This window comes from Camelina sativa, chromosome 6 (genome assembly GCF_000633955.1).
Source record: "Camelina sativa cultivar DH55 chromosome 6, Cs, whole genome shotgun sequence".
Taxonomy (NCBI): domain Eukaryota; kingdom Viridiplantae; phylum Streptophyta; class Magnoliopsida; order Brassicales; family Brassicaceae; genus Camelina; species Camelina sativa.
In genome coordinates, this window is record NC_025690.1 from 10,559,572 (window position 1) to 10,585,665 (window position 26,094).

General features: G+C 31.3%; 4 protein-coding genes, 1 long non-coding RNA gene and 1 other non-coding gene across 6 annotated transcripts in view; 4 read left to right on the forward strand and 2 right to left on the reverse strand.

The window, feature by feature from the left end:
- LOC104698894 (ALBINO3-like protein 3, mitochondrial) lies at positions 397-3,540 on the forward strand. Its single transcript, XM_010414275.1, has 8 exons — positions 397-581; positions 1,254-1,359; positions 1,516-1,581; positions 2,035-2,082; positions 2,625-2,804; positions 2,891-2,946; positions 3,065-3,174; positions 3,254-3,540. The coding sequence occupies exons 1-7, from the start codon at positions 397-399 to the stop codon at positions 3,102-3,104; spliced, it is 681 nt and encodes a 226-aa protein (XP_010412577.1). The 3' UTR covers positions 3,105-3,174; positions 3,254-3,540.
- Positions 9,838-10,666, reverse strand: LOC104790828. The gene is made up of 2 exons (XR_768824.2): positions 10,229-10,666; positions 9,838-10,145 (listed from the first exon to the last, which is right to left on the reverse strand). It is a non-coding gene; the product is annotated as an uncharacterized LOC104790828 (long non-coding RNA).
- Positions 20,085-20,680, forward strand: LOC104790829 (histone H4). The gene has a single exon (XM_010516613.2). The coding sequence runs from the start codon at positions 20,233-20,235 to the stop codon at positions 20,542-20,544; it is 312 nt and encodes a 103-aa protein (XP_010514915.1). The 5' UTR covers positions 20,085-20,232; the 3' UTR covers positions 20,545-20,680.
- LOC104790830 (ACT domain-containing protein ACR9-like) lies at positions 21,036-22,987 on the forward strand. The gene is made up of 6 exons (XM_010516614.2): positions 21,036-21,315; positions 21,401-21,619; positions 21,706-21,811; positions 21,880-22,234; positions 22,334-22,618; positions 22,701-22,987. Exons 1-6 carry the CDS (start codon positions 21,159-21,161, stop codon positions 22,845-22,847), a joined length of 1,269 nt encoding a protein of 422 aa, XP_010514916.1. The 5' UTR covers positions 21,036-21,158; the 3' UTR covers positions 22,848-22,987.
- TRNAV-AAC lies at positions 25,272-25,345 on the forward strand. Its single transcript has one exon. It is a non-coding gene; the product is annotated as a tRNA-Val (tRNA).
- Positions 25,380-26,094, reverse strand: part of LOC109133314 (alpha-xylosidase 1-like) — a 3,034-nt gene continuing 2,319 nt past the window's right edge. The window contains exons 4-5 of the mRNA XM_019246321.1: positions 25,940-26,092; positions 25,380-25,525 (exon numbers count right to left, since the gene is read on the reverse strand). Coding sequence (XP_019101866.1) covers positions 25,380-25,525; positions 25,940-26,092 — 299 coding nt within the window. The remainder of the gene's footprint in view (positions 25,526-25,939; positions 26,093-26,094) is intronic.

Below are 26,094 nucleotides of genomic sequence, written 5' to 3' on the forward strand. Positions count from 1 at the left end.
TTATGTATTTAGATCCCTTATTTTCTGTTATAATAATTAAAATTCAAAATAGAATCTTTAACACTAAACAAAAAAAAAATAACAAGCAAATGATCATGAAGTGTATTGCAGGTTAAAAAACAATATAAACATTTAGCTGCATAATAATAAAATATAAATTATAATAAAAATTATGTACGGCGGGTTAAAATATAGTATATCGATAAAATGTCAAACGTCTTAACATATCCGTAAACAGTTAACTTTTCATATACAACGTATCATCAAAGAAGCAACGGTACAGTCTTCTTCACCGTAAATGGCATTTCGTAGGGTTTTAATCCTCTCTCTCTCCTCACCATATCTCCGCTCCGGCACATCCGTCAATCCCTCTCGGTGTTTTCCAGTCCCCCGGACATGGACTCTGAGCTGACTCGACTCAGAGACGTTTCAATCGATGGATATGGAAGCAATGGTCATGGGTTAGAGTTGGGCGATTTAAGCCAAGATTTGATCGGAGCTGGTGTGTCAAGCTATGATTACTTGACTCGACCTGTGATCTCGTTGCTTGATTCTTACCATGACCTTACTGGATTGCCTTGGTAAGTAATAATACAATGATACATGATTTGGGTTTCTATCGTTTCTCTGCTTATTGGAATCGAAATTGATTGAAAGTTTCGAGCTTTCACCTCCTAATTGACAAATCAAGAATCGTAGTTTTGTGTCTTTTGAGGGTTTTGTGTTATTAGTGCGTCTTTTTTTATTACCACTTATGTAACATTCTTAGTGGGTGTGTAAATATATTGTATCGAATGACTTGAGATATAGTTCTTTGAGTGGCAAGAAGTTGTAGGCTTACTCCCTTCATTTTTTTCTTCTGGCAGATTTCATGTTTTTTCTTGTGGATAACTGGCATAAGAAGAATGCCACTTACTCATCATCCTGGATTTGATTCGGTAAGTCACCAGCCAGTATATTGGGATCACTTATAAGTATATTTTGAAATTATATATTGAAGGTTTCTTGTATATCTGGCCTCTGTTTTGGGAAGTGCCTTCTGCCACACTCTCCTTTTGATAGAATCCCTTGTTCCATTGGTTGCAGGGTAGAGCTTTATGGTTCCAGAATTTGACTGAAATTCCCAATGGTCTTTTTGGTCCACTTTCCCCCTTTTTAATTGCTGGTTTGCATTACACAAAACACGCAGGTCCATCCTGTTGTTTCTCTTATTGCATTCCACATCACATCAACTAGAATAATTTCTGCTGAACTATACTTCCTGTTTCTGCTTCTTTGAAATATATATACATTTTTCTCCAGATAATCTTAACAGCATCTTCTGTTCACAAAGTTGATAAATTCGCGGAATTGGCAAAAGTGAGTTTTCAAACTTTGTTGTGCAGTTTGATAACAGGAAGTTGAACTGCCTGGCATCAACTAAAAATACCAAATTCTACTGAAAGAGGAAATATCTCAACTGTTCTTTATGCATGTTACCTAACAATTGATGGGAGTTTATGTTCTCTTCTGCAGGCTTACAAGACATTTCTGAATCTTTTGACAGTTGCTCTTTATTTCCTCTCATTCCAAATGCCTCAGGTAGATTAATCTCTTTTCATATGCACCCTTCTGAAGCTCACATATTCTTGTTTTCTTTATGTTGGTACATAAAGAGGTTCTAGCCAGATAGTCTTTTCCATTATCGTGACTATGATACTGTTTCAGCGTAAGGTCATTCAACTAAGCCTTCTTTGAACACAAAACTCGGATTTACTTGGCCTAAATTCCCTTTTTAAAACTTGTATTGGCGACTAATCTTGAAACTATGCCATTTCTAACTAGACCTTTTCCTTTTTCAAGAGTATGTGTTGTTCCATTGTAAACCTAGTGTCTGGCTGCGTTTTGTTATGATTTACTGCTCTCAGTTTACTAGTACTCCCTGGAACAGCCATTTTCATTCCATTCTTTCTATTAGGAATACTGTATTTACATTGCTACCTGTTCAAAAGTTTCATTTCTTCTCTTTTTTTTCTTTTCATAATTACTTCTCAGGGAAGTCTGCTCTACTGGGCTACCAATTTGTCATTCAGCATAGCTCAGGTTTGTCCTAAAGATTGCAGTCTAAGATCTACTTATGATTTTTGCCTTTTGATGGTGTGAAATTTATGGTTTGTATGATGTGGGGCAAGCTTTCTCTAGACCAAAAAATGAGAGTCTCGAATTCAGGCAAAATTTGAGATCATAGGTTAAACTAAATAGATATAGATTTTTGTGAAAAATTGGGCAAATCCAAAATTATTTAGGGTTTGTAATCTTGAATTCATGTAAACTAAAAACTCCATTATATAGTGGCAAGTGCTACTCAGCATCTGAGTCAGGGTTGGATGATGTGGGTATTTGACTTGAGGATCCAAAACTTATCTTAGACGTTGACCCTAAGTTACTGATAACTCTGTAGTAATTAGTTAAAAGTTTAGTAATTCTCTCTAGGGAGATTGGTCTTTATGCTGGTTATGGGTAGACTAGAGTTTACAATACAGTACTTATGGTCTGTGTATCTGTTCACAACAACTCTACCTTCCCTTTCACATTAGATATGTAAGTACCCTTTGGTTCCTTCATATAGTGCATTGGCTTTGTAGCAATCAATCCTCAACCATCCTGTTGTAAGTGCTAAGTTGGGTCTACAAGGAAACGACACTGTTCAGAAAGAGACTGGAAATCCTATATTGACAAACATTAATGAAGCCCAACTCTCTGATTCATCCTCGAAAGGACGCTTGATCTCAGTGCATAACTTAACCCCTAAAGAGTTGGTTGCTGTAAGTCGATGTGATGGTTAGGGATGTTTGAACAGTATGTAATCTTCCACATCTTTGTTACTAATGTTAACAGCTTTCCTTACCAGCTTTTTGCCAAATACTTGTCCGGAGGGCACAAAGAAAAATCAATTCCGCTATTAAGGTAACTATATAGCGAGGATTTATTATCAGTGCGAAAAGCATTTCCTTTATATATAGCTTTCACCTATCTTTTTTTACACACGTTGGTACTCAAAAGCGTTTTTCGCTCATGTCTTTAGGGAAAGACATCAGAAGGAATCACACACCTTGAAAGAGTAGCAAACATGGAAGAGCCTGACGATCCCAATAGCAAAGCTCATTACTTGGATGAATTGGTTCTCTACTCAAGGTAGAAATATTAACAAGTGAATTATTCTCAAGCGTTAGGTCTTGTGTAATGTTTTGATCTTATCATTCTGTGTTGTCAGTGCTATATTTAACGAAGGAAGGAGAGAGGGAGCTGCAAAGTATTTGAGAAGAGTGGTGGCTTATGATCCATCCTTCAGTGAATTGTTAAAACAATGCGAAGAAGATGATACCATTCCCACTTCTTCTTCTTCATGTAATTCTACCCACAAAACTTCATAATTTTTTTTGTTTCTGTTGTTTTCTTTCCATAAACTTTACTGATTTTATTTTGGGTGTTGGACCATTGAAATCGATTTTTTTTGTTTTGTTTTTTTTTTATAGACAAATAGAGAATATGGATAGCTAATTTTCTTCTATTCTATTCAAAATAAGTTAGGGGATATTATTATACAGTATAAAATAAAAGCAAATAAATATTTATTTTCATAGTATTACTGGGCTTGATCCCCACATTAAGTTTATATTACTTATATACTAGTATCGGACCCGCGCTAGAGCGGTGGAGAATATTTACAGATATAGATAATAGATTAAAATATATTATAATTTTGTTTTACTATAATGCGGTCCATCTTAGTGATTAATATATTAGTGTAATGAATTTGTATAAAATAGTTGAAAAGCAAGTAAATAGTTATATAATGAATTTTGACACAATGAATGGAAAAAAATGTGAAAATTTTAACAGCTTAGGAAAAAACTTGCAGATATATGTGCTCTATAATAGATTGTATACAATATTTATTTTCATTTTACTATAATTCGATCGAGAGTCATATTTTGTAATAAGTTTGGATAAAATAAAAGATGATAAGACAATCACTAAATGGTATTATAATGAGTATTGACAGAACAAAAAATGTTAACAATATTTAAAATTTTAATATTGTCATTAGTTTGGAAAAAATAAGACTGCTAGAACTGAGGATGTAAATATATTAATTTAAAAAATGATTTTTAAGATATATATGAAAAGTTTAATGTAATATATATTAATCTAAGAATTTTTTTGTGAAAAGAATTACATTTATCGCTTGAAAGTAGGACTGCTAGTTTGGATTAAAAATTTGGTTGGATAAAATTACATTACAATTAGCATTAGGATTTATATGTTCAATAAAATATTTTTAATATTTTGAATTGATGTTTCAAACAAATATAAAATTAGCAGTAATTGTGATCGTTATAGTCTCTAAAAATTAAAAAGAGATATTTTACAATAATTTCTCATAGAGATTTTGTTATCTGTTTTAGTTTCTCTCTTAGAAGCAATTTCGAATTTTGTGTTATTTTTTTGCTTTTTCTTCAAACACAACCAAAAAATCACTATGTAATTAATAGCAACGTTTGGCAGGTTCTCATCGATTTATACTTTAAGTCTCTTCTTAACCCTTCAATTTGTAGCTTCACTCTCTATCAGAATATGTGTTTCAGGATTTGGAAGCGGGGAAGCAGTTAGCAGTTCAAACTGCCGCAACAAAGATGGAAAACTCAAGGTGGTATTATAATATCTTTAAGATCAACACTGTATTTTGCAAGTATTTCTCCCAAATACAATAAAAGTAAGAACATTAGAATACTAAAAATAAGAACTATAAGTTAATTTTTCTTCATGCCCTAAAGAAAACAAAAAAAGAGTGCATGTTAGCATACAAAAAAAACACACTTTTACACATTAAAATATGTTGAAACCCCATAAGAAGCATTTGGCCTCAATAGAAGTAAGATACGATTGGATGCCAAAAATGATAGAAAAAACATTCCACCATGAAGAGCAACCTACAACAACATCAACAACAACATTAGATGCAAATCCTGAAGAGAAATAGACTCAACATTCGACTCAGCATTTAGTTTCAAATTTTTGAACATGAAGAGAAATAGAGGAAAAGGCTTATACCAAATTTGGAGCAACCCATCCGAGAGTAGCAGAGAAGATAGTCATGACCTAAGAATAAGCAAGACATAAGTTTTCAAATCTAGTAGAAATTCATTGGAATCTGTAGTAAAAATTCAATGAAACCAATAGTAAAAAGGACTATGAATAACTTACAATCCAAGCCCATAGATAACATGCCAACACAAGTATCCTATCATAACGTCAATCTCCAAGGCAAACGCCATAGCGAGTGACATCGTAAAACTCTTGAATTCATCGTTTATAGGAAAAAGGATAAATGAAATAGACAACAAAGAAATAGTGGAAGGGATAATGATTCAACCTTGATGACTAACATTGTATTTATATAGCAAGACTATTAGCATCAACAATTAGGGTAGTTTTTAGGGTATATGACTTCTAAGAATATATTGCATAATTAATAGATACTAGTATTTTTGCAGCAGTTTTTGCTCAAAAATACTTTTTGGAAAGTTTTTACATTTAATGCATTGACTTTAATATTAGTTAACAAACATTTCAAAATTAATTATAGGTAAAATTTAAATAAATAAGGAAATCTTTCTACCTCATTCAAACATAAATATATGATTCCGTTTCATTTTTATTTGAATTTATATTTAAATTATCTTGAATTATTCTATAATGCATTTAGTTAAAAAAATTGTGATTTTTTACTGCACATGATGTAATACAAAATTTATAAAACAGACATATATTACTCAATAGATGAATAAAAAATTTACGGGTACAATATCCCACATCGCCTAAAAAATTTGGGCAATAGTTCATATTCATACTATAAAAGAGACCAAAATGGTTCATAATACAATTGAGTAGAACACTTGATTTATCAAGCATTCAAACTTAAAAATAATTATTTGGTTTATTCCGGTTCTTTATTTTAAAGATTTTTAAAAAGTTAAATATTATAAATATTTATATTTTTAGAAAAACTTTATAAAATGTTAAAAATATTACTAACATTTAAACGTTTATGAAGTTTCAAATATTATAAATATTTCAACTTTTAACAAAAGTTAGAAGACCTTGAAAATATTAATAATATACTTAAACTTTTACGAAACTTCAAATATGAGAAATACTCAACCATTTTAGGAATTCCAACTATTATAGATATTTAAACTTTATAAGAAGCGTCAATCTTATAAAATATAAATGGTTACAACCTTAATAAATAACATATCAACTCAATCTAATATTCATAATACAAAACAATAAATATTAAAAATTAAGATTATATTTTGCGAGTTAAACTATCTGGGGAAGGAGTTATATAGCGGGACCGGTTTTGTCGATATTTATATAAATTTAAAATATCATTAATTTGATTAATAAATATTATGTAAAAAGAATTTATATTGCAGTATTATATGGTTTAAACTTTAAACCATAAAATTAACAATTATTATATGATTATAACATATTTAACCAACAAATATAATTTATAATTTAAATATTTTAGTTATAAATAATTTGTCCCGCGGTGTACCGCTGGTCCTAATCTAGTTCGGTAATATAATGTTCACTATTTAAATGTCTTGTTCACAATAATTTAAGGATGGAATTTTAATAGATTTACGATTTGGATATTTAATAAATTTCATTCAAATAACAAATTACATTCAAACATGTTTAGAAAATTTTCAAAAGATTGAGATCTTCGCGGTTTGGGAAATCAATTATTGATATATTAAATATGATAATTTTGTTAAAGTTTATCGTAGGATTATATTGATTGATTTAGATTTTATTGTTAAGACTTATAAAATTTCCATTTTAATTAGTTTATTAGTTTCCTAAATTACAGGATCGATCAATATTCTAAGATTGATATCTCATAAATGAAATGATATTCCTATAATCTAATTTGACGTGGGATTGAATCCTATAACTTTAAAGCCCGTAAGACCGTAATTGTCGGCCTAGATCAGGTACGGCAATGAAATAAAAATGAAGTTTTTATTTAATTTTTATTCAAAAGATTAAGCGTTCTAAAATCTCGAGAATGGGTTAAAAACCAAACCCATTAAGAATCCGACTGCGAAATATCCAATTGCTAGATTTCGGGTAATTTCGAAAATTTAACCCGACCCGAAAAACGATGAAAGACTAATTTATCCTTAATTACTTTGAATTCTAGATTAAGTTTTGGTGGCATAATCGACATAGGTAGAAGTTGTACTTCTCATTTACTAATATAGGGATGTTCTAAGAGATGAAAATTTATTGGTTCAACCAAAATGTTAAAATTCCTTTATCAAAGGGTAATTAAAAAATGTGAGAGTTTATTTTCTTATGGAAGTTACATTGCGTTTATTCCACGGACCCTTTGTGGATCTAATTATGACCCTATCCCTTTAATGATAATCATTTAGCCCATAAACAAAGAATGTAATACCAAGATACTTAACAATTAGATAGGTGATCTAGTTACTAACTATATATAATACAAAAGCATATTCAAAGTTAACAAAATATTAGTTTTTTTCATGTGAGAATATTACAGAGCAAATAAATAAATAAAACAAACTAAGTTTCCTTTGGCCACAGACCACTAGACATACCACCTCCCTCACACCACAGAATAGAATTATACGAACTGTTTTTTAATTTGTCAGGACAACTGTCGAGATGTACCAAATAAACGTGGAAACCGGCTTTTGCAAGAGTAGCAATATCGGAGCTTAGATCCTTCTCCCCTGTGATTACAAAGAGTGGGGCAGGGTGAGACCGGGTTAGGGCCCAGTTGTAGAGGTCTTTAGCGATCTTCACGTCATAGTAATCCCTCACATCGCTGATCACTATGCCTTTCTTATCTAGATTAAAGACAGAAATAACATTAAAAAGATAAATTAATTAAATTAATAAGAAAAACTTAGATCGAGAAAAATAATACTAGATAAATAATACTTAACTTTAAATTAATAAGAAAAACTTAATGGAGAAAATAATACTTACTTTTTGATGGGGCTGGGTTTTTAAGACACAAGAGTTTAATTTTTTCATGTCTGTTAATTTTCTAAATTTCCCTTGAGATATGAGGTTCAGGATGATCTGAACGCTGCACGTATGTGTTGATCTTGTAAACGCCATAACCTCTTTCCAACAGTGACTACTGGATATTCTTGAAAAAGTTTTCAGGTTCAACCTCTCAGAGGAACGGAACAGTCATAACATCCCAAAATACCTAAAGACAAAGAAATAAGAATTAGTATTGAATTTTAAATAAAAATTAATATTCAATTTTAAATAAAAAATAATATTAATTTTATCGAAATGTAAAATTACCATAGCACGAGTAAGATAAGCGGTTTCCAACGCTAAGATATCTCTCAAAGCAGGAGATTGTGGCAATGTTGGCTCTCCAGATGGAACTATGGGAAAATCTGACAAAATTAAACATCACATTAACAATTAATAAATAATAAAAATTTAATTACAAAAAAAAAAAACAAATCTTACATATTATGGCTGAACACAACTTTGCCCAATCTTCAGAATGATCGGAGGCTTTAAGCTTTTCCGAAGAACCACTTAAAGTATAAGCCTAAAAGGTATAATACCCATACGATTTCAACTTATCAACGAGGAGGGTGTAATCGCCGTCACTAGCAATAAGTATGAAATAGGCTGGCGGTTGCTTTTCCAAGCAATACTTTAATAAGTATTTCACGAGAGCGATGTCACTATCATCTCTTGCAGAATTTGTTAAAGGGTGAAAAAAAATATTATGTTAATTAACAAATATTTCTCCACACATTAATTAATAATTCATGAGACAAATATGTATATGATTAAAAATAAACAAGCATGCCATATTATGGCCGTGAATGGAAGCACTCCAAAGTGCGTATTTTAAGACTTGAAAAACAAATCCACCAAATGTCACCAATCACAGTTTCTTTTAGTGATTTGCGTTTTTCTCAAATAGTGAAGATAACGTATATGCGTTTTTCAAAACCTGATAATTAACACATGGAACGCTTTTGGTATAGCAAAATATTTATTTATTTGTTTTATTTACTTAATTTATGATTAATAATAAACATGTTTTAAATTAAATTGTTAAAAGTTTATAAATCATTTACTTTTTAAACAGTATATTTTTTGAAGAAATAATTTACTTCATTATTTTCATATATGATAAAATAATTAGTTTAAAAATTTTGGAAAAAAAGTTAAGAAGAATAAGTTCTATACTTAAAAAAAAATTTAAGACTAAATAATAGATGATATTACTATTTATTTATGATATATTTGTTTATGATGTTTGTTTATAATATGTATTTATTATATATAATTATCTAATTATATTAGTTATTAATAAAATAATATGAATTTCGCACTCCAAAATAGTTTTTTCCCAATCAAACATTATTTTGTATCACTTATTTTGCATTAACCGCACTTGTCACACAAATACTTTTATTCCGCACGTACCACAGTTCAACTGTGCCGCACGTACCGCAGTTCAACCGTGCCGCACTATCAAATGGTTTGTCCCGCACAACCAAATCCGTTGTTACCATTCGGACCCTATGTTGGTGAAAAATAAGAATAAGCTATATTTGTGCAAAAACCGGGTTAAATTTATCTGAGCAAAAACCGGTTTACTCTTGACAGAACTCAGGTAGAATAATTAGGGTTTAGGGTTAAACAATATAATTCACAAGACAAATAGGTATACAGTTTTGTGAAGAACAAAAGATTATATTATAGTTTGTGAAAAATCAGAATTAAAGTTATATAATGTAAAATCTGGGTTAAATTTAACTGTGACAAATTTCATGTAAAACGATTTACTAGTCATGAAACAGTAAATATTTACATGTCGTCTTTTCAACTGTATTTAGCGTCAGATTCATGTCTGGAGTCACCTCTGTAAACTTTGGCGGGTAGTTTACAGCGAATGCATCGATGGAAGACAACTCTAACCCGCAACGCCTGAGATTCCGCTTCAAATAATCGAGTGCTTGAGATAATGACTTGTTGGCAGGGATAAGATTATTCTCCACATCCCAAGCTCTCTACAAAATCAAATGCATTAATAGAGATATTATTTTGATGACTACTATCGTATGTAATGTAATATACAGAGGAATTTATTTACCTTTACAAGACGTCTTTTGGAGGGATCATGCTCCTTTGATGGTTTTGGAGGCGCTGCGATGGGTAATCTCCGAGGAGGGGACTATGGAACAAGCTCACAGTTAGCATCGGCTGAAGAAGCATCGGCTGAAGAAGCATCGGCTGAAGAAGCATCCGTGTCTGAATGAAGAGCAACAGGAGGAGGAGCGACGGGAGAGTCGGTGTCGTCTGAGTGAAGAGGAAGAACATCAGAGCATCGCTTTTTACTCCCCTTCTTCTTCTTCTTCTTCATCTTCTTCCTCTTTCCTCTAAGAGTAGAAAAATGCATAACGGCGGCGAGAGATCTAGAGTTGATGGATTGAAAAAACTGAAAAAGTTAAGGGTTGCGGCGGGTTATCTCTGGAAAAAGAAAAATGTACATATTAGGGTTTGAGGGAGGCTTAAAAACTTTTATTTGGACTTGTGTCTTTTTTGAGCCACTTTTGGGCCTTGAGAAAAAGGCTTCAACTTTTAATATGTTTCGAGTGTCCACGTTTCTTTGTTTTTTTTTGTATTTCTTTTGATTATCAAATCTTATCCCTATATAAGTAAAAGAGAAGTATAAAAGTGCTTCCGGGTCGGATCAATTTTGCAAAAATAACCCGAAATTAAGGGAGTTGGATCCGAGTGAAAAATATCTGCTGCGTTTAGAGTGGATTATTGGGTCATAATATAAAACTAAAATTTAAATAGATTTTCCATAAGTGAACCACATTAGTTATGTGAATATTTTGTGTTCCTCTAATTTAGGAAACTATTAATCATTCTCGATTAGTATTTTATTCGACAAGAACTTTACTAAAATTTGGAAATTGAATCAATCTGAATATAGCATATACCATAAATAATAAAATGATAAACTCGTAATCGTTTAATATAATATTCTACCATAAATTTTCATTAAATATCTAACTAAAATATATAATTAAAATTAAAATATTGATATATAATAGATTCCTATATGATTTTTAAAAAAAATGAGATTATTATTTTAATATATAAAAATTAAAATTATACTATAAATTATTATTATTAAAATATTAATTTCCTAATATCTAAAATTTTTACTATCATTATTTGGATATGAATAGAAACCGAAAAAAATGAAAACAAGAATAATATTATTAAATTTCCTATAACATAATCGTATAACAATTACAAGGAAACTACTCCGTCAAAAAAAAAAATACTAGGAAGTTACTATTTTTTATGATATTTTTTTTTTCATATTAATTTTCATAATTAATAACCGATTTATGGTAATTTTCATATTAATTGCTCCTAATAAATGTGCAGATTTTAAAAATATATAATTATATCTAAAATTAATATTAAATTTTTGGACACACTTATTCTTCTTAGAAATATAGAGATGTGTCAATACTTTCATGATGGAAACATATTCTCTTCTTCTCTCCCTCTCTCTTATCATATACTAATTTAAGTTCTAAAAATCTTGTGATCTTCACATTACCTCTTCTTCATTTTTAATACGATGGTTGTTTATCTATATCATATTGTAAATTATCATATGGATTTTTAATAACATAATAGGATTTGCATAATTTTAATAAATTTGAATAACTATTTTTTTTAATAGAGCAAATTGATCTATGTGTGTTTACAATAACAAAATATGCAGTTCTATAAAACTCACATATTATTATGCCATGAGGGTTTGTATACAATTTCATCAATATTATTTATGGTTTCATATACATTAATTATAATCATATATTTTATAATATAAATATTATTCATTTAAAATATCATGATATTTTTAAGAATACACAGATTGGTTTGCAAAACTCACATTCATATTATAGAGCGGTTTGTCAAAAAAAAATAGCGGGTTTGTCAAAAAAAATAGCGGGTTAGTAATAATATTTTTGCCGATGCAATTTTTTACAAATTGATCCGTCAAAATATATATTATATGTTGCACTTTTAACAAATAACATATTTTACAATATTTTAAGTTCATTGCTACTTTTAGTACAAATTATATTACATATGAATAAATATTCCTCCGCGCTGTAGCGCGGGTACGCTTCTAGTATTAAATAAAAGTACGAGCTATAAGCTCCTAAGGCTGTCCACATAGAATTTAAAACATCAAATCGGAATTCGTTATGTCACTAATTAACATTTTCAAATTTTTAGAATTTTCTATATTAAAATATTTTTTAAATGACCAATCATGATTTGATATGTCATTCATTAAAATTTTCTAAATTTCCAGAATTTTTAGAAAAGGGAAAACTTTAAGTTTATGGAAATAAAATAACTATGTACAATATCCCACATCGGCTACAAATTTTTTAGACAGCGGTTCATAACCAGTATAAATAAGATTAATATACTTCCAACAATGAATGAGCAAGAAAGCTGGATTTATCAGGCGTCCAAGTTTAAAAGTTTTATTTGGTTTGATCCGGTTTTTTATTTGATCAAATTAAAACTCTAAAAAGTTTCAATAAAAAATATTATAATATTTAAAAAATTTATAAGTTTAAATATTATAAATATTGAAACTTTTAAAATTTCTTAGCTTTAAAAAAGTTTATAAATATTATAATTTTAAAATTTTAATAGTTTAAAATGTTATAAATATTGAAACTTTTTAAAAAGTTCAAATATTATATTTCAAACCTTTTAAAAGTTTAAAATATTATAAATATTGAAACTTCTAAAAGTCTTAGCATTTAAAAGGTTTCAAAATATTATAATTTTTAAATTTAAAATTTTTAAAAGTTTAAATATTATAAATATTGAAACTATTAAAAGTTCTTAGTTTTTAAAAAGTATTAAAATTATTTAAACTTCATAGAATGTTTTAAAATATTACAATTACTTAAACTCTATAGAAATTTTAAGACATTGATGACGGAATACCTATATGAACTTCAAATACTTAACATATGATATAAAGTCATCGGCTAGAACTTTAAATTATTTGAAGTTTAAAGTCATATTATTAAATATTATATATTTGATTTTTTAATATCTTGAAAATATCTTATTTATCTCTATTTGTGTTTTAAATCTCTTATTTTTTAAAACATATTTTTGTGTATTTTATAATTTTTGTGTATAACTTTATAGGTGATTTGATATTAATTTAGTAAGACCTTGATTTGATGTTGTTTGAGTTGATTTTTGAGATTTAAAGAAAAAGGATCAACGACAAACACATTTTTGTTAGCTACACATGTGTTCATATTACTTTCTCTGCAAGTACTTTGCAATTTTGTAGTAAAAATTTTGGTTCAAGAAGTTTCAATAAATGTGGATTTAAAAAACAGGTAATTATACGGGTGAAAGTATCAATAATTGAGTGCATGTAGTAACTATGCTGATTCATTCAATTTTACGAGAAAAGAGAATGATTTTGGTCTTGGAGTTCGATGGGTTAACAAGTTATGTGGTTATCTAAAAAAAAGATTTTAAATAATTATTCAGTAGAAAAATGTGAGGAAGCTGACGAAAAAAATAAATAAGAAGAGTATAACAAAGAACCGGACAGTAAAAGCTGACGTTTGTCTGGTGGTCAAAGAAATGGTTTAGTATATGCAAGATCACCAGTTCGAATGTCTAATCCGCCTCACCTAGACATTCAGTTAAATTCATGATTCTTTTGATCAGATTTGATTTTAGCACAACTTTTTTTTAATATTTTAAAATTTGTGTATCTAAAATAAAATTTTGTCTTAATAGTAATTTAAAGTTTTCTATAAGTTAATATTTTATTACTGTCGTCAATCATATATAATTTTCACTAAAATAAAATATATCAAAGAAACCCACGCGTAACGTGGGTTCAAAACTTAGTTTATTACAAGACATTAATTGTTTTATAAAACTAGCCCTAGGCATAATATCCGGTACCGAAGAACCGTATCGGAACCGAACCGATAAAAGCGGTATCGGGTAGGGTTCGGGTTAAGCAGAATTACCGAATGGGCTAAGAGGCCTTGGTAAAATGGACTATGGTCCGGGTTCGGGTTGTAACTTAAGTATATTGGACCACCGTTTTAGATCTGTTTAACCTAAATGCCTAATAAAGCCTTGACCCACTAAGGCTTCGACGGTAGTTTGAACTTATTCTATCTCTTGTTTTAAGTTGGTTGTGAGTTTATTGAACTTAATGTTATGGTATTTGGTTGTGCTATGGTGAAATTTAATGTTATGGTATTTGGTTGTGTTATAGTGAAACTTAATGTTATGGTTTTAATTTATGGTTTAATCTGTTATTTTGGTTATTTACATGGGTATTTATAATTTTAATCGGTTATCTCAGGTTTTAGTCGGTTATTTGAGTACTTTGGTTACTGAAAATAACCGAACTGATTATAACCCGAAAAAATTTCGGGTTATTTCGGATTTTGTATTGGAGTAGAAAACCGCTCCAAACCCGGCCAGTTACTAACCGTACCAAACCGAATTTTTTGTAAATTACCGAATGGGATCTATAGGTCTTATACCGATTTACCCGAAACCCGATTGGGTAGAACCGAAACCCGATTGGGTACCCAATTGCCCAGGACTATATAAAACATATACATACGAGAGATTTGCTTTGAAAGAGGAAATTCATAAGATTGTTAATTAGACTATCTCCAATGGTAAGTTTCTTAACATTATTTTAACTACAAAAAGTACAAATTTTGAAATTAAAACTTTGTTAAAAGTGTTTTGTTTATAACTGTTCATTTAACTACTTTTAAGACTTATGTTTATAACTATTTTTAAGTTAAGAACTTTGTCAAAAGTATATCTTAAAACTTATGTTTATAACTAGTATTTTTTTATCACATATCTGGATAAATTTAAATATTATTAATTGATTATAATGACTGCTAGTAACAATCAAAATAATATGTTAATCTATCTTAACATTTTCGAAGTACATTTTTGTGCACCTCTTTCTAAAATATCGATTTCCACAAATATCCTTATTTTAAACACTCTTAATCAAAATCATTAAGGTTATTTTCGTAAACATGTTTTAATGGGTCGGTTCAAAATTAAAATGTACAAACCGAAATCACAATCGGATCCTTACTAATTATGTCAGTCGAAATTGGAAACAATATTGATTGTAGAATGAAGTTATGGTAATATTCCGATTATAACAAAACTATATATAAGCCAAAAAAATCGACACTAAATATCCGCTAATGACTCTTCCAGATTATTAATCGAATAAACAACTTCCCTAATTCTAGCTACGGCTGGGCATTCGGGTAACCCGTTTGGGTTCGGGTATTATCTATTCGGGTTCGGGTAATGGGTTTAGAAAAATAGAACTTATTGGGTATTTTTAGATATATGGGTTTGGTTTGGTTTGGGTACTATCGGGTTCGGGTCGGTTTGGGTTACAAATTTTAGAACCCAATTAGTACCCGAACTGCCGGGTACCCGAAAAAATATAATTAAAATTAATTAAATTTAGTTAAATTTTGACTTATGTGACAAAATTTTTTAGATATTTCGATTATTTTTGATATTTAGGTATAAAACTAAATGAAATATTCAATTATAATTATAATTTTGATGTAATTGCATTATATTAATGATAAATATTATAAATATGTTTATATGTTCGGGTTTATTGGGTATCCAAACGGGTACCGGGTATTACTCGACCCTAACCCGAACCCACGGGTATTAGAAAATAGAACCTAATAAGGTTTTATGGACAAACCCGTACCCAACCTGAACCCGGTTTTTTGGATTAGGTTCCGAATTGGATATTCGGGTACAGTTTTTAATGCTCATGCCTAATTCTAGCAATAAAATTAACTAAATCCAAAGTGTTAAGATCTTTCGACATCATATATAGTAACAAAATTAACTACACACATACGAGCATAATATATACTAGAAGATACTTAATCAACCATTCTAAAATNTGTAAAAATTTAAAAATGTGTTTTACTCCTCAAAAAAATTAATATAATTTATTATTATAGTTTAATAATATTACATTCTTATAGATATATTATCAATAGAAAAAAAACTATATTTATGTCAAAGTAAACTAACTTATATTCACTAATGAATTGTATTAAGACTTACAAATATTAATTTATTTTCAGATATAAATGTATTTGTATTTTTATTCAAATAAGTGATATTTATTTTCAATGTATAAATCTGTNAAGATATGTCAATATCTTTTAAACTTGGTCATCAAGCGTTTATCAACTAGCAGTGACAAAAGCCTACCATTATCAACATTATAAATAGGTGTCAATAGTGCCGACTCAAGGTTTTGAGGGCCCCTCGGCAATTTTTGTTTTTTTAACGAAAGACCAAATTTTTTTTTGAACCTCTGTTATATCTAATAAAAATATGGATTTCTTTTTGATAATATATAAACACTTTATAAGATTATAAAAATTTATTTTCGTTCTATGTTGGAGTCAGTTTGAGATAATTATAGAAGATAAAGAGTATTTTTGGTTATTGATTAGTAAAAATAAATCGTTAAAACATATTTTAATGAACTATTTTTGTGTTACAAATTTTGTTTTTGCCTTTTTTATCTTATATTATTTTTTTTGTCCCTTTATCTTGCATTATTTCTGTTTTTGTGCCTATTTATCTTGCATTATTATTATTATTATTATGCCTCTTTATCTTACATTATTTGTCTGATTAATCTATGAACACAGGACGATCGCACTCCTTGTCCCCTCTCTAAGCCGGCACGTGTCATTAACACAACCTTTAAGCACCACACTGCCACTACATAAATCATAAGCAAAGCTAGACTTGATTTTCTCTGATTACAAGGTTAATATCACCTATTATGAGTGTTAAGATTATAAATACTATTGTTTTGTTTCTAATATTTTGTTGTTTCTTATTTATCAAGATCTTATTAGCAAGATCCATGCAACAGTCAAAAAAGATTTGGTCAATTATCATGTGAATTCTCCCTGTTGATGATTATGGATCAATGGACACTCATTGAGAACTTCCAACTCACGTCATGTGAATAATCTCCATAATTAGATATTTTTTTTGTAGGTGATTAATAACGACATAGCAATAAAAAAGCAAGTTTGTTCATCAAAACTATAAACTTCGTTGTCTTCTATGACTTATTTAAAAACATTGTTTGTTCCATGCATGGACTATCATGTTCTGTTATTTACATTACTCCACATATTATCACTACCATATTTTGTATATCTGTTATATTAAACAGTTTTTTTCCCATAGGCAAGGAGTCTACAACCGATTAATTTACCTCAAGCAAAGAGTCTGCAATCGATTAGCTCTATCTTTAATCATTTGTTTTTATTTTTTTTCTTTATAACACTAGGGTTTATATAATTATATTTGATTAAATTGTTAATATTTCTTTCAGTTATATTGTAACCAAAATTGTTATATTTTGTGTTTGTAAAAATTTAAAAATGTGTTTTACTCCTCAAAAAAATTAATATAATTTATTATTATAGTTTAATAATATTACATTCTTATAGATATATTATCAATAGAAAAAAAACTATATTTATGTCAAAGTAAACTAACTTATATTCACTAATGAATTGTATTAAGACTTACAAATATTAATTTATTTTCAGATATAAATGTATTTGTATTTTTATTCAAATAAGTGATATTTATTTTCAATGTATAAATCTGTGATGGCATATAATACCATTTTCAGTTTAATTCACATATTTTTTCAAATTCAACCACAAAAATATATATATATATATATATAACATTGTAACATCTATACTGAAATTTAATTCACATATATAAACACTGTAACATAAATTCAATCATATCGTTATACTAATTTAAATTATAATAAAAAAATTTGACCTGTGGTGTACACAGGGTAAATTCTAGTTAATATTGTATTATATTTTCACGTGAGCACTAGATTTCAAACCGGTTGTCGACCAGATCGAGAGCAAGGACTCTCCACCAACCATCGCTGATGTTCATGAGCGCTTGCGTAATCGCGAAGCCAAGCTCCTTGCCGTTGCTGCTGCCACTCCAACTCCATTTCCCATCTCTGCTAATATGGTTCAACATCGTCCAAACAACAACAGGTATCAGTCCTTTCAATAACTTTTTGAAAACTATTGAAGAATATTCACAATCCTGAAACCTCCCTTTCTCTCTCTCTCTCCAGGTCCATAGCGAGTTGCCTGAATGCATCAAGGTATTCTTAACATCACTCTCATCAGTCATCATATACAAATCTCATTTTCTCTCCTAAAACTAAAAGTAAGGTAATTAACTATGTTCAAATTTGTGTTTCCTATACAACAGAGGCTGGGCAGGTTGCTTGGGCAGGAAGCAATCAAAAAGAACAAAACCCCTAAAAACAGGACCCCGTATATGTGAATTGCGTTTATATATAGTTATACCAGTTGATAAATAATATGCCACACAGGGTTCAATGAAATAAATCTTATTTTGAAATTGGTTAGAAAATAGAAACTATTGCTAGTTTGTAATATAACGATAGCTACCGTTTAGGGGAAACTCATTGAATTTTAATTTGACCTTTCAACCAAAACATAGAATACACCAAATGTAATATTACTGATCGTGTCTACACGCCAAATATTAACGTCCTTTTCCTTTTCCCATTTTATAATGTTGGTAACTTTCGACTTACCTTGTAAGATTCGCGATTTAACAAGTTTCCAATCCAAATTTTACAATGTTTGTTTTAAGTCTCTAATTCCAAAAAAAAAAAAAAATGAGGAAAAAGGTTCCTTTAAGGATCATTAGTGGTAATGCAAATCACAATGTAGATGTTTGGCAAATTGTTTTAAGTATCTTGATCTGTATCACATTTTCTTGTTTCGAATTGGCTTGCATCACTCAGAAAAGAAACGAACCATGTTGCTCCTTGTTTGTGACCATTGGTGGTGATGGTGCTTAGTTTCTCTGATCATTTAGTCCCATGCCCCCATACACACTACTAAACAAATGCTCTTGTTGTTCACGGCCAGTCGGCCACACATACTTGGAGCATCTAGCTCACCTAATCTTGGTTAATTTACCAATTTTCTCGAATCCACTACCACGAGGTCCACGACCATCTGGCCCACGAGTATTATGCTCACTATATTTTTTTTATAGGTACGGTCACATAAATAATAAAGGGCTTTTAAGACCCCCAAAAAAAAAAAATTTATTTTGGCCATCTTTACTAAATAGCTTGTATAAGTTTTAAATACTTGACCTATTAATTTCAACTAAACCTATTGAGCATTTTATTTATACAATGACCTCAATTATTCTTGTTCAAGAACGAGATGAGCGATTAATCAATAACTAAAGTTACATATTTTCAAGAAATGACTTTTTTTTTTAACCAATTTTTTTTTTTATATAATAAATGACTAAAATTACATAATTTTGACAATAAAACCTAAAACATTCAATCGATGAATCGAATTATCAAAGTAAGGATTAAAACATGAAGTCTCAAATTTCACATATTCTTACCTTGCCCGATCTACCAATCCAAAGATTAGGGATTGTTTGCAAAATCTCGTACGAACTTCCACCTCACATCCTCCTTTCACGACTTCTTTATCTAGAATGTGGGACAAAAAAGTAAACAAATATCAGAAAATATTCCAAAGACCTCGCCACCTCGGAGAGGAAGAAGAGTAGGATGTTAACGAAAAAGGGAAAGATGTTTTTAATGGAAAACACGCGAAAACAAAAACCGCAAAAAAATTCTCCCGCTATAAAGTTAACAAAACATTTGGAGACATTCGTGAGTCACGCGGATCGACTCTACTTACCGTTGATTATATCTTAATCGACGGTCAATAACTATCCTTAATATCCACAGAGATTGAGAGATCCATCATCACTTTATATCTATGCCTATATAAACAAACACACCGCTCTCTTCTTTTTTATTTCACATCTCACCAAATCTTAATTCGTTTCACAGAGCAAAATCAAACTCAATTCTTCTCGAGAAAAATGTCAGGTCGTGGAAAGGGAGGTAAAGGTTTGGGCAAAGGAGGAGCCAAGCGTCACAGGAAGGTTCTGAGAGACAACATCCAAGGAATCACCAAGCCTGCGATACGGAGGTTGGCTCGTCGAGGTGGCGTCAAGCGTATCAGCGGTCTGATCTACGAGGAGACGCGTGGCGTTCTCAAGATCTTTTTGGAGAACGTTATCCGTGATGCTGTTACTTACACCGAGCACGCGAGGAGGAAGACGGTGACTGCCATGGATGTGGTCTATGCTCTTAAGAGACAAGGAAGGACTCTCTACGGATTCGGCGGCTAGGGTTTTGAATTGTTTCTTCTTTTGTGCTTTTTTTACGTTTATTAGAAATGTTAATTTTCAGAATTTGCTGTTAATTCCCTAAAAACTCAAAAAAAACGAAGGATCTATTTGCAATTTCGTATTCTTGATTGTGTTTCTCTTTTCTCTATATGCTTGTTTAGTTTTCTTCTAGCCATCAACTCATCATCATCGTCATCAAAATTGTAAATCTACTTAGGCCAAATGTCTTGGTTGGAGATGATAAACCGGATCGGTTTGGATTGGGTTGGTTAACATACTTATATTGGAATCTGTCGTCAAAAATCAACGGCGGTTATCTGGTTTGCTGTGAACAAAATCAAAATACTAATCAAAATCTGTGTTATGAACCGGACTGCGATAATTGGTTATTATACCAAGCCGTGTTGTATGTACGAGACTAACCGGTTTGTCTATATTAAACCTAATTTAATTTTCGGTTTACAACAAAATTGTCAAATCATATATATTAATCAATCTCCCTCACTCTCTCATGTTCTAGAGAGAATCAGAAAGGGAAGGATCCAGAGGAGACGACGAAGCTTGGATTGGAATCAGCTCTCGCCGTGAATTTCATCGGAATCGATTCACGAGAAATGGGAGCTCCGGGAAGCGAAGACACCGTTATGATAGAATTGGGGAAGAAGCTAGGAGACGCGCATGTTATCACCGTGAATTGTCCTGATAGGACTGGTTTATGTTGCGATGTTTGCAGAATCTTACTCGATTTCGGGCTTTACATCACAAAAGGAGGTACGATTCTTCCAGAAATTGGCTCAAAAATGTTCTTCTGTAATTTGTTTGCTTAGATAACGAAATGATTTTGGTATGTTGTTAGATGTTACAACTGATGGAGTATGGTGTTACATAGTATTGTGGGTGGTTCCTTACTATGATTCTCTTAGATTAAGATGGTCACATTTGAAGAATCAGCTTGTATCTGTATGCCCGTCTTGCTCATCCTACTTTGTGCTCGATTTGGTGTCTTCTTGCCCTGCATCAACGCCTGTTTACTTGTTGAAGTTCTTTTGCCTAGACCGTAACGGTCTCTTGCACGGTACTGTGACTGATCTGAGATCGTCGTCTGTGTTGATTTTGCTTTACTGAGTGTTTATCTTGATTGTGTGAGAATCTTGTTTGTAGATGTTACTAGAGTACTAACTGAGCTTGAGCTCTCGATTCAAACCGTGAAGGTCACTACGACGCCGGATGGGAGAGTTATGGATCTTTTCTTCATTACAGATAACATGTGAGTAAATTAATCTGCTCCTTAAGACTTGCTGGTAAGTATTTTAATGGTGATCATTGTCTGCTTAGGGATCTTTTACACACAGAGAAGCGCCAAGAGGATACACGAGGGAAGTTTCGTTCTGTCTTGGGAGAATCATGTATAAGCTGTGAACTTCAGTTGGCTGGTCCTGAGTATGAATGTCATCAGAATATTCCATCTCTTTCTCCAGCAGTGGCTGAGGAGTTGTTTTCGTCTGAGCAGCTTACCGATGAAGACAATCGCGTTCAGCTTCTTTCTGATGATATGATAAAGCTGAAGGATTCTGTTATCACAGTTGACAACTGTTTAAGCCCGGCTCACACATTACTCCAAATACGCTGTGTTGATCACAGAGGCCTTCTCTATGATGTATTAAGAACATTAAAAGACTTTGAGATTAAGGTAAATGGTAAAGATAACATGCGTCTTTTGTCAGATTTTGAGATATTAGATCATTGCCTTTCTTTTGTGTTATCTTAGTTTTGTGATCTGTTTCTGCAGATGTGTTATGGCAGGTTCTCACCTGAAACGCAAGGTCATCGGGATCTAGACCTATTTATTCAGCTGAAAGATGGGAACAAGATCGTGAATCCTGATAAGCAGAATTCGTTATGTTCACGTCTGAAAGCTGAAATGCTTCACCCTTTACGTGTCATAATAACAAACCGAGGGCCAGAAACTGAACTTATGGTTGCTAATCCAGTTGAGCTATCTGGTAAAGGCAGACCAAGAGTGTTCTATGACGTGACCCTTTCACTAAAAGTGCTTGGAATCTGTGTTTTCTCGGTAAGAACCAAATCTATTCACGGAAATCTTTTAATCAGTGACTCTTAACTGTGAACTGCTTTGTCTTTTGATTCAATCTCAGGCTGAAATAAGGAGGTACACAGCTAGTGACAGAGAATGGGAAGTGTACAGATTTCTTCTGGATGAGAACTGTTTGTTCCAGCTCGGTAGTGCTTCTGCTAGAAATGAGATTGTTAATAAAGTGAGAAGAACATTAATGGGTTGGTGAATTGAAGACATAGTATATTGAAGACCTAGTACATTAATGGTTATGTGTTAAATCTTATAGGTTCATGTAAATGCTTTGACCCGTTTGTCTGTTGGTAAGTCCTCTGCCAATATCGGCTTTAGTATATTTTGGTATTTTCCCTTCGAAATGTCACACCAATTATCACCCATCACTCACATCTTCACCATAACAAAAAGGAAAGAAGATGCTCATCGCAGATGTGCTTTACCGTTCTTGGCAACTGATCACGAGTAAAACATAGACATAAGTTACAAAATCATCACAGCACACCCCGTTTTCGATTTGAGGCCGAGGCATCTGTTGAACTAGACATCGTAGTATAACGGTTGTGAATGGCTACCACAAAGCCGTAACTAAATGACCCGAAGGGTGGAGAATAGATGCAAAAACAGCCAAAATCAACCCTAACTATTTGCTGAACACTATTTCATACCTAAACTTTGACACTCTGCAAATAACAACTTGAACAGTATTAAAATTCAAATTTGTTCTCTGAACTATATAAAATGTTGTCAATTTCAATATGCTCAAATGGTGCTAAGTTAAAGTTTAACGATGATGAGTCAAATGACCCTAGTCATCCACATAACATTGGGACTTACAAAAATGACATCGTTTTGGTCATTTTTGGGTGTGTTGTGACAAAAAATGACCAAAAATGAAATTCCACAACATACCCAAAAATGGACTTCAATACCCCTTTTTTGTCAGACGCTTTGTTTCTTGCCACAACACACCCAAAAATGACCAAAAATACGTCATTTTGGTAAGTCCCTGTGCCACGTGAACACCATAGGTCGTTAGACTCATCATCATTAGACTTTGACTTCACACCGTTCGGTCGGATGTTGAAATTGACAATATTTCATCTAATTCAGGTAGCAAATTTAATTTTTCATACGATTCAAGTTGTTATTTGCAGGGTATTGAAGTTAAAGTATGAAAAAGCGTTTGACAAATAGTTGATTTTGACCATTTTCCAAGCAGCTTATATCTCCAAGCAGCTTTGGTTTCTCTTTGTTTACGACAAGATATATCTGAGTTTAAGCTAAGAATAACTAGTTAATTTAACTATACTAGTATTTGACCCGCGATATAATAAATAATAAATTTATTTTACATAAATATAATTTAATAAAATTAATTTGATATGTATAATATTTTAATATTGATGGTGTTAACAAAATAGTGAAATGATGGTTTATACGTGTTGTAACACTAGGGTAATGATACTTTAAATTCATATTAATATTGATCAAAACTCGTCTGACCAAAGAACCTTTTCCTATGACATTTTTAAAATCTTTATAATCAAATTTTCAGGGTTTTCAATTTATTATATATAATATTTTCTTTTACTAAAGACTCAAATTAAACTGGATCAAAACTTTTAAATTTGGATGCTCGATGAGTTAAGTTTTATGTGCATTAAGATTTATATTTATTTTGGTTTTATTTATAATATGACTCTCAACCATAGTATAATTTTTTTAACTGATGTGTGACGTTAAACACACAATTTTTATTCACTTAATTAATACATATCCTTTTTTCAAAAACAAAATTACAATAAATGCAGAAAAATCTAAAATTTTCTTAATTTGATGTATTATATGCAATGTTTTTAAACCTATACCAGACCAGCCGGTCGAACCGGTTTAACCACGAACTAGAAGCTATCCTGGTCCGGATATTACTTAAAAACCAAATACTAAAAAACTGGGATAAAATCAGGAAAACCCGGCTAAACCCCGCTAACCAGCGATTGAATCGGCGGACCGGGTCAAGTTCAACACTTAATTATTTAACTTAAATGAGCATAAATAAAGAAGAAATCATGTACTGCTTCCTGTATTGTTTTGGGATGTGGGACAAAATATGAGTGTATGTGGCTTCCTTCTTTTTTTTGTTCAGTCACATTTTTTTTTAATATTAATTTATGTGGAATTCAGCTTCCTCTAGGTAATCCTGAGCTTAAAACAGCAATTTGAAAACAACATATTGCTATAAAACTCAAACATTTCCTATAGAGATTATAGAGATTATTATCTGGAGCTTTATCAATGGGAGCTACAATGAGATATAGATACAAAAACTGCTCTCGATGACAAAGGTACACGATATGGATGATATTACCAAACAAGTTCCTGGACTTTATGGAGAAAGATGCAAAGGAATGGCCAAGTGGTTTTAGCAATAAGGCACAAATGACAACTAGGTAGTTTTTTCAGAGCCATTTTTTGTTATGATCTCGGTTAGATTCTTTGTCGAGGTTTGTGCGTAGTTTTTTTTTTTTTTTTTACAATATATTTTTATAAATAACATAGGTTTTGTTTTGTTTGTGATATTGGTCGATATGTCATTTTTGGTCTATAAACGCTCATAGAAAAGATTTGACAAGTAGGTTTCGTGGTGTAGTTGGTTATCACGTCAGTCTAACACACTTAAGGTCTCCGGTTCGAAACCGGGCGAAGCCATTGTCTTTGTTTTTTAAAATCTTTCTTTGGCCTGTTACAGTTGCCCGTTCGTTGACTGCCCGTTTCCAAGTTCCATCTCCGGAAGCTCATCCTCGTCCAGAAAGAGTTTCCCGGTGGCATATCCCTCTGACGCTCCCGCCGGGAAAGTGACGACCAGACTAAACGGTGTAGTTCTCGCTTCTTTAGAAACCAACCCAACTTGAATTCATCTATTTAAGTAGTTGTTGTTATCTTTATTTTAGTACCTGCGATTCATCCTATACGTATGAATCCCAATTTATAATTAGAAAATCAAGTTAAAGCATTCTAACATAAATTATGTGATTAAAGTGCTTTCAGATAACCTATAATTTTTAACTGATTCATTAGAGTACCTGTTAAGTTAGCAGACAATGCGTTTCTACTAATATATACATGTTATTGCATTGGTCTCACGAGAGAATACAGCTAGCCACGATTGCCTTAAAGGCTTTAAATAACTTTGCTATAATCTCATTTTCCTCACTAATAATTTGACTAACTCTCACTTGTAGTTTAATGGACGCCATTGATAATACGTACTAGCCAGTTTCCAGGATATATTGAAGTCCTTACCCACTAGTATCTCAAGGCCCTTAAGCTCAACCATGAAGCTCTTACTCTCTCCTTCATCTTCCGAACCCACCACATACTTCTGCTCCTTGGAGCTAACCTCAATCGTCTTGGTCTCGTTCAAGATTGGGTTCCCATTGATATGTATTTCAGAAACT